General features: G+C 38.8%; 1 protein-coding gene across 1 annotated transcript in view; it reads left to right on the plus strand.

Annotated features, from left to right (window-relative positions):
- The window catches only part of LOC124019945 (DNA topoisomerase 3-alpha-like), a 48204-nt gene that overhangs the window by 4064 nt on the left and 33025 nt on the right, over positions 1–11115 (plus strand). The window contains 2 exon segments of the mRNA XM_046335385.1: positions 1358–1466; positions 1879–2022. Coding sequence (XP_046191341.1) covers positions 1358–1466; positions 1879–2022 — 253 coding nt within the window.

Genomic DNA, 11115 nt, shown 5'->3' on the forward strand with positions numbered 1-11115 from the left:
TAACTGTTACTGTCTTCTGTCTCTAACTGTTACTGTCTTCTGTCTCTACTGTCTCTAACTGTTACTGTCTTCTGTCTCTAACTGTTACTGTCTCTAACTGTACTGTCTCTAACTGTTACTGTCTCTGTCTCTAACTGTTACTGTCTCTAACTGTTACTGTCTTCTGTCTCTAACTGTTACTGTCTCTAACTGTTACTGTCTCTAACTGTTACTGTCTTCTGTCTCTAACTGTTACTGTCTCTAACTGTTACTGTCTCTAACTGTTACTGTCTTCTGTCTCTAACTGTTACTGTCTCTAACTGTTACTGTCTTCTGTCTCTAACTGTTACTGTCTCTAACTGTTACTGTCTCTAACTGTTACTGTCTCTAACTGTTACTGTCTTCTGTCTCTAACTGTTACTGTCTTCTGTCTCTAACTGTTACTGTCTTCTGTCTCTAACTGTTACTGTCTCTAACTGTTACTGTCTCTAACTGTCTACTGTCTCTAACTGTCTACTGTCTCTAACTGTCTTCTGTCTCTAACTGTTACTGTCTCTAACTGTTACTATCTCTAACTGTTACTGTCTTCTGTCTCTAACTGTTACTGTCTCTAACTGTTACTGTCTCTAACTGTTACTGTCTCTAACTGTCTCTAACTGTTACTGTCTTCTGTCTCTAACTGTTTCTTCTGTCTCTAACTGTTAACTGTACTCTTCTGTCTAACTGTTACTGTCTTCTGTCTCTAACTGTCTCTAACTGTTACTGTCTCTAACTGTTACTGTCTCTAACTGTTACTGTCTTCTGTCTCTAACTGTTACTGTCTTCTGTCTCTAACTGTTACTGTCTCTAACTGTTACTGTCTTCTGTCTCTAACTGTTACTGTGGTTCTGACACTTCCTTTGATTGGACTCATTGTTGTTCAATGCTGCAATCATGAAATCATGCACTGACATAGAAAGAGTTTGAGAGTTTCTGAAAGACAGAAAGAGTTTCTGAAAGACAGAAAGAGTTTGAGAGTTTCTGAAAGACATAGAAAGAGTTTGTGAAAGAGTTTCTGAAAGACATAGAAAGAGTTTCTGAAAGACAGAGAAAGAGTTTGTGAAAGAGTTTCTGAAAGACATAGAAAGAGTTTCTGAAAGAGTTTCTGAAAGAGTTTCTGAAAGAGTTTCTGAAAGACAGAAAGAGTTTCTGAAAGACAGAGAAAGAGTTTGTGAAAGAGTTTCTGAAAGACAGAGAAAGAGTTTCTGAAAGAGTTTCTGAAAGACAGAAAGAGTTTCTGAAAGAGTTTCCGAAGACAGAAACGAACAAGCTTCTCAGTCTGATGTGAGTGTGTGTGTGTGTGTGTGTGTGTCTCTGTGGTTCTCTGTGTGTCTCCTAGCGGACCCTAGAGAGAGAGGTGGGTCAGTGCCAGGCGCTTGTCATCTGGACAGATTGTGACAGAGAGGGAGAGAACATCGGCTTTGAGGTGATAGACGTCTGCAAAGCAGGTACACACACACACACACACACACACACACACACACACACACACACACACACACACACACACACACACACACACACACACACACACACACACACACACACACACACACACACACACACACACACACACACACACACACACACACACACACACACACACACACACACTTGTGCACCTCTGACTGGATAATGTGTGTTGTGATAGCAGTTGTCTCTCTCTCTCTCTCTCTCTCTGTCTCTCTGTCTCTCTCTCTGTCTCTCTCTCTCTCTCTCTCTCTCTCTCTCTCTCTCTCTGTCTCTCTCTCTCTCTCTCTCTCTCTCTCTCTCTGTCTCTCTGTCTCTCTGTCTCTCTGTCTCTCTCTCTCTCTGTCTGTGTCTGTGTCTGTGTCTGTGTCTGTGGTGTGTGTGTTCCAGTCAAGCCCGGTGTGCAGGTGTTCCGTGCTCGGTTCTCTGAGATCACTCCCAACTCTATCAGGAGAGCATGTGACACATTAACGGAACCAGACGGCAACGTGAGTGATGCTGTGGACGTTCGTCAGGAGCTGGACCTCCGGATAGGTACTACACACACTACACACACTACACACACACTACATACTACACATACTACACACTACACACTCTACACACTATATACTACACACTACACACACTACACACTACACACTATACACACTATACACACACTATACACACTATATACTACACACTATACACACTACACACTATACACACTACACACACACTACACACACTACACACACTACACACTATACACACTACACACTATACACACACTATATACACACTACACACACACTATACACACTACACACACACTATACACACTACACACACACTACACACACTATACACACTACACACTATACACTACACACTACACACTATACACACTACACACACACTACACACACACACTATACACACTACACACACACTACACACACTACTACTACACACACTATACACACACACACTGTACACTACACACTACACACTATACACTATACACTACACACTATACACACTACACACACACTACACACACTATACACACTACACACACACTACACACACACTATACACACTATACACACTACACACACTACACACACTATACACTACACACACTACACACTACACACACACTACACACACTACACACACTACACACACTACACACTATACACTACACACACTATACACTATATACTATACACTACACACACTACACACTACACACTACACACTATACACTATATACTATACACTACACACACTACACACTACACACTACACACTACACACACTATAAACTATATACTATACACTATACACACTACACACACTACACACACTACACACACTACACACACTATACACTACACACACTACACACACTACACACACTACACACACTATACACTATACACTACACACACTATACACTATATACTATACACTACACACACTATACACTATATACTATACACTACACACTATACACACTACACACTACACACTACACACTACACACACTATACACTATACACTACACACACTATAAACTATATACTATACACTACACACACTATACACACTACACACACTACACACACTACACACACTACACACACTACACACACTATACACTACACACACTACACACACTACACACACTACACACACTATACACTATACACTACACACACTATACACTATATACTATACACTACACACACTATACACACTATACACACTACACACACTACACACACTACACACACTATACACACTACACACACTATATACTATACACTATACACACTATACACACTACACACACTACACACACTACACACACTACACACACTACACACACTACACACACTATACACTATACACTACACACACTATACACTATATACTATACACTACACACACTACACACTACACACACTACACACACTACACACACTACACACACTACACACTATACACTACACACTATACACACTACACACACTACACACTATACACACTACACACTATACACACTACACACACTACACACACTACACACACTACACACTATACACTACACACACTATACACTATATACTATACACACTACACACTATACACACTATACACTACACACACTACACACACTATACACTATACACTACACACACTATACACTATATACTATACATACACACTATACACTATACACTATACACACTATAGACTATACACTACACACTATACACACTACACACACTATACACTATACACTACACACTACACACTATACACTATATACTATACACTATACACACTATACACACTATACACTACACACACTACACACACTATACACACTATACACTACACACACTACACACTATACACACTATACACTACACACACTACACACACTATACACTATACACTACACACACTATACACTATATACTATACACTACACACTATACACTATATACTATACACTACACACTATACACTACACACACTACACACACTATACACTATACACTACACACACTATACACTATATACTATACACTACACACACTACACACTATACACACTATAGACTATACACTACACACACTATACACACTACACACACTACACACACTATACACTATACACTACACACTACACACTATACACTACACACTATATACTACACACTATACACACTACACACTACACACTATACACACTATACACACTATACACACACTACACACACTACACACACTACACACACTATACACTATACACACTACACACTATACACACTATACACACACACTACACACTATATACACACTACACACACACTACACACACTATACACACTACACACACACTATACACACTACACACACTATACACACTATACACTATACACTACACACACTATACACACTACACACACTATACACACTACACACACACTACACACACTATACACACTACACACACTATACACACTACACACACTATACACTACACACACTATACACACTACACACACTATACACACACTACACACACTACACACACTATACACACTACACACACTACACACTATACACACTACACACACTACACACACTATACACACTACACACTACACACACTACACACACTATACACACTACACACTATACACACTATACACACTACACACTACACACTACACACTATATACTACACACTATACACACTACACACTACACACACTACACACTACACACTATACACACTATACACACTATACACACTACACACACTATACACTATACACACTACACACTATACACACTATACACACACACTACACACTATATACACACTACACACACACTACACACACTATACACACTACACACACACTACACACACTATACACACTACACACACTATACACACTACACACTATACACTACACACTACACACTATACACACTACACACTACACACTATACACACTACACACACACTACACACACTATACACACTACACACACACTACACACACTATACACACTACACACACTATACACACTATACACACTACACACACTACACACTACACACACTACACACTACTACACACACTATACACTATACTCTACACACACTATACACTATATACTATACACTACACACACTACACACACTATACACTATACACTACACACACTATACACTATATACTATACACACTACACACACTATACACTATACACTACACACACTATACACTATATACTATACACTACACACACTACACACTACACACACTACACACACTATACACTACACACACTACACACACTACACACACTATACACTATACACTACACACACTACACACACTATACACTATACACTACACTACACACACTATACACTATACACTATACACTACACACACTATACACACTACACACTATACACACTATATACTATACACTACACACACTACACACACTACACACACTACACACACTATACACTATACACACTATACACTACACACACTATACACTACACACTATATACTATACACTACACACACTACACACACTATACACTACACACACTATACACTACACACACTATACACTACACACACTATACACTACACACTATATACTATACACTACACACACACTGTACACACTACACACACTACACACTATATACTATACACTACACACACACTATAAGCACTACACACACTATACACTACACACTATATACTACACACTACACACACTATACACTACACACACTACACACTACACACTATATACTATACACTACACACACACTATACACACTACACACACTATACACTACACACACTATACACTACACACTACACATTACACACTGTACAATACACACTATACACTACACACACTACACACTATATACTATACACTACACACACACTATACACACTACACACACTATACACTACACACACTACACACTACACACACTACACACTACACAGGGAATCAACTAGATGTATTGAACTTAGTAGGGAATCAGCTAGATGTATTGAACTTAGTAGGGAATCAACTAGATGTATTGACGTTAGTAGGGAATCAACTAGATGTATTGACGTTAGTAGGGAATCAACTAGATGTATTGAACTTAGTAGGGAATCAACTAGATGTAGGGAATCAACTAGATGTATTGACCCTAGTAGGGAATCAACTAGATGTAGGGAATCAACTAGATGTATTGAACTTAGTAGGGAATCAACTAGATGTAGGGAATCAACTAGATGTATTGAACTTAGTAGGGAATCAACTAGATGTATTGAACTTAGTAGGGAATCAACTAGATGTATTGAACTTGGGAGGGAATCAACTAGATGTAGGGAATCAACTAGATGTAGGGAATCAACTAGATGTAGGGAATCAACTAGATGTAGGGAATCAACTAGATGTAGGGAATCAACTAGATGTAGGGAATCAACTAGATGTATTGAACTTAGTAGGGAATCAACTAGATGTAGGGAATCAACTAGATGTAGGGAATCAACTAGATGTAGGGAATCAACTAGATGTAGGGAATCAACTAGATGTAGGGAATCAACTAGATGTAGGGAATCAACTAGATGTAGGGAATCAACTAGATGTAGGGAATCAACTAGATGTAGGGAATCAACTAGATGTAGGGAATCAACTAGATGTAGGGAATCAACTAGATGTAGGGAATCAACTAGATGTAGGGAGTCAACTAGATGTAGGGAGTCAACTAGATGTAGGGAATCAACTAGATGTAGGGAATCAACTAGATGTAGGGAATCAACTAGATGTAGGGAATCAACTAGATGTAGGGAATCAACTAGATGTAGGGAATCAACTAGATGTAGGGAATCAACTAGATGTAGGGAATCAACTAGATGTAGGGAATCAACTAGATGTAGGGAATCAACTAGATGTAGTGAATCAACTAGATGTAGGAATCAACTAGATGTAGTGAATCAACTAGATGTAGGGAATCAACTAGATGTAGGGAATCAACTAGATGTAGGGAATCAACTAGATGTAGGGAATCAACTAGATGTAGGGAATCAACTAGATGTAGGGAATCAACTAGATGTAGTGAATTGGGATGGGAATCAACTAGATGTAGGGAATCAACTAGATGTAGGGAATCAACTAGATGTAGTGAATCAACTAGATGTAGGGAATCAACTAGATGTAGGGAATCAACTAGATGTAGGGAATCAACTAGATGTAGTGAATCAACTAGATGTAGTGAATCAACTAGATGTAGTGAACTTGGGAGGGAATCAACTAGATGTAGGAATCAACTAGATGTAGGGAATCAACTAGATGTAGGGAATCAACTAGATGTAGGGAATCAACTAGATGTAGTGAATCAACTAGATGTAGGGAATCAACTAGATGTAGTGAATCAACTAGATGTAGGGAATCAACTAGATGTAGGGAACTAGAGATCAACTAGATGTAGTGAATCAACTAGATGTAGGGAATCAACTAGATGTAGGGAATCAACTAGATGTAGGGAATCAACTAGATGTAGGGAATCAACTAGATGTAGGGAATCAACTAGATGTAGGGAATCAACTAGATGTAGGGAATCAACTAGATGTAGGGAATCAACTAGATGTAGGGAATCAACTAGATGTGAAGGGAATCAACTAGATGTAGGGAATCAACTAGATGTAGTGAATCAACTAGATGTAGGGAATCAACTAGATGTAGGGAATCAACTAGATGTAGGGAATCAACTAGATGTAGGGAATCAACTAGATGTAGGGAATCAACTAGATGTAGGGAATCAACTAGATGTAGTGAACTTGGGAGGGAATCAACTAGATGTAGGGAATCAACTAGATGTAGGGAATCAACTAGATGTAGTGAATCAACTAGATGTAGTGAATCAACTAGATGTAGGGAATCAACTAGATGTAGGGAATCAACTAGATGTAGTGAATCAACTAGATGTAGTGAATCAACTAGATGTAGTGAACTTGGGAGGGAATCAACTAGATGTAGGGAATCAACTAGATGTAGGGAATCAACTAGATGTAGTGAACTTGGGAGGGAATCAACTAGATGTAGGGAATCAACTAGATGTAGGGAATCAACTAGATGTAGTGAATCAACTAGATGTAGTGAATCAACTAGATGTAGTGAACTTGGGAGGGAATCAACTAGATGTAGGGAATCAACTAGATGTAGGGAATCAACTAGATGTAGTGAATCAACTAGATGTAGGGAATCAACTAGATGTAGTGAATCAACTAGATGTAGGGAATCAACTAGATGTAGTGAATCAACTAGATGTAGGGAATCAACTAGATGTAGTGAACTTGGGAGGGAATCAACTAGATGTAGGGAATCAACTAGATGTAGGGAATCAACTAGATGTAGTGAATCAACTAGATGTATGGGAATCAACTAGATGTAGTGAATCAACTAGATGTAGGGAATCAACTAGATGTAGTGAATCAACTAGATGTAGTGAATCAACTAGATGTAGTGAATCAACTAGATGTAGGGAATCAACTAGATGTAGGGAATCAACTAGATGTAGGGAATCAACTAGATGTAGGGAATCAACTAGATGTAGGGAATCAACTAGATGTAGGGAATCAACTAGATGTAGGGAATCAACTAGATGTAGGGAATCAACTAGATGTAGGGAATCAACTAGATGTAGGGAATCAACTAGATGTAGGGAATCAACTAGATGTAGGGAATCAACTAGATGTAGGGAATCAACTAGATGTAGGGAATCAACTAGATGTAGGGAATCAACTAGATGTAGGGAATCAACTAGATGTAGGGAATCAACTAGATGTAGGGAATCAACTAGATGTAGGGAATCAACTAGATGTAGGGAATCAACTAGATGTAGGGAATCAACTAGATGTAGGGAATCAACTAGATGTAGGGAATCAACTAGATGTAGGGAATCAACTAGATGTAGGGAATCAACTAGATGTAGGGAATCAACTAGATGTAGGGAATCAACTAGATGTAGTGAACTTGGGAGGGAATCAACTAGATGTAGGGAATCAACTAGATGTAGGGAATCAACTAGATGTAGTGAATCAACTAGATGTAGTGAATCAACTAGATGTAGGGAATCAACTAGATGTAGGGAATCAACTAGATGTAGTGAATCAACTAGATGTAGGGAATCAACTAGATGTAGTGAACTTGGGAGGGAATCAACTAGATGTAGGGAATCAACTAGATGTAGGGAATCAACTAGATGTAGTGAACTTGGGAGGGAATCAACTAGATGTAGGGAATCAACTAGATGTAGGGAATCAACTAGATGTAGTGAATCAACTAGATGTAGTGAATCAACTAGATGTAGAATGAACTAGATGGAGGGAATCAACTAGATGTAGGGAATCAACTAGATGTAGGGAATCAACTAGATGTAGTGAATCAACTAGATGTAGGGAATCAACTAGATGTAGTGAATCAACTAGATGTAGGAATCAACTAGATGTAGGGAATCAACTAGATGAATCAACTAGATGTGTGAATCAACTAGATGTAGGGAATCAACTAGATGTAGTGAACTTGGGAGGGAATCAACTAGATGTAGGGAATCAACTAGATGTAGGGAATCAACTAGATGTAGTGAATCAACTAGATGTAGGGAATCAACTAGATGTAGTGAATCAACTAGATGTAGGGAATCAACTAGATGTAGTGAATCAACTAGATGTAGTGAATCAACTAGATGTAGGGAATCAACTAGATGTAGGGAATCAACTAGATGTAGGGAATCAACTAGATGTAGGGAATCAACTAGATGTAGGGAATCAACTAGATGTAGGGAATCAACTAGATGTAGTGAATCAACTAGATGTAGGGAATCAACTAGATGTAGGAATCAACTAGATGTAGGGAATCAACTAGATGTAGGGAATCAACTAGATGTAGGGAATCAACTAGATGTAGGGAATCAACTAGATGTAGGGAATCAACTAGATGTAGGGAATCAACTAGATGTAGGGAATCAACTAGATGTAGGGAATCAACTAGATGTAGGGAATCAACTAGATGTAGGGAATCAACTAGATGTAGGGAATCAACTAGATGTAGGGAACTTGGGAGGGAATCAAGTGAATCATAATAGATGAACAGAATCATCAGTGATCAGTGAATGACTAATGTCCTCCACTATGATGGGTATTTCAGCTTTCTGAAACAGGTGTGTGTGTGTGTGTGGGTGTGTGTGTAGTTAGTTAGTTAGTTAGTTAGTTAGTTAGTTAGTTAGTTAGTTAGTTAGTTAGTTAGTTAGTTAGTTAGACAACCTGGTGAAGGCACACTTCTTGTAGCCGTTAGCAACATGATGCTAACCTTCTTCCGATAGAGTTAAATGGGAACTACACAGTAGTCTATGGCTACATGATGCTAATGCTAACTCTGATAGAATTAAATGGGAACTACACAGTAGTCTATGGCTACATGATGCTAATGCTATCTCCGATAGAGTTAAATGGGAACTACACAGTAGTCTATGGCTACATGATGCTAATGCTATCTCCGATAGAGTTAAATGGGAACTACACAGTAGTCTATGGCTACATGATGCTAATGCTATCTCCGATAGAGTTAAATGGGAACTACACAGTAGTCTATGGCTCTGGATAAGAGCGTCTGCTAAATGACTTAAATGTAAATGTAATGTAAATACATGGCAGAATAACGTCTTTTGTTATTTGCATCAATTTTGCAACTCTGCAATCACATTATTGCTACAGAAACGTGGCTAACCAAACAGAAACGTGGCTAACCAAACAGAAACGTGGCTAACAGAAATGGCTAACAGAAACGTGGCTAACCAAACAGAAACGTGGCTAACCAAACAGAAACGTGGCTAACCAAACAGAAACGTGGCTAACCAAACAGAAACGTGGCTAACCAAACAGAAACGTGGCTAACAGAAACGTGGCTAACCTAACAGAAACGTGGCTAACCTAACAGAAACGTGGCTAACCTAACAGAAACGTGGCTAACCTAACAGAAACGTTGCTAACCAAACAGAAACGTGGCTAACAGAAACGTGGCT

Source organism: Oncorhynchus gorbuscha, unplaced genomic scaffold, assembly GCF_021184085.1.
Source record: "Oncorhynchus gorbuscha isolate QuinsamMale2020 ecotype Even-year unplaced genomic scaffold, OgorEven_v1.0 Un_scaffold_736, whole genome shotgun sequence".
NCBI classification, from domain to species: domain Eukaryota; kingdom Metazoa; phylum Chordata; class Actinopteri; order Salmoniformes; family Salmonidae; genus Oncorhynchus; species Oncorhynchus gorbuscha.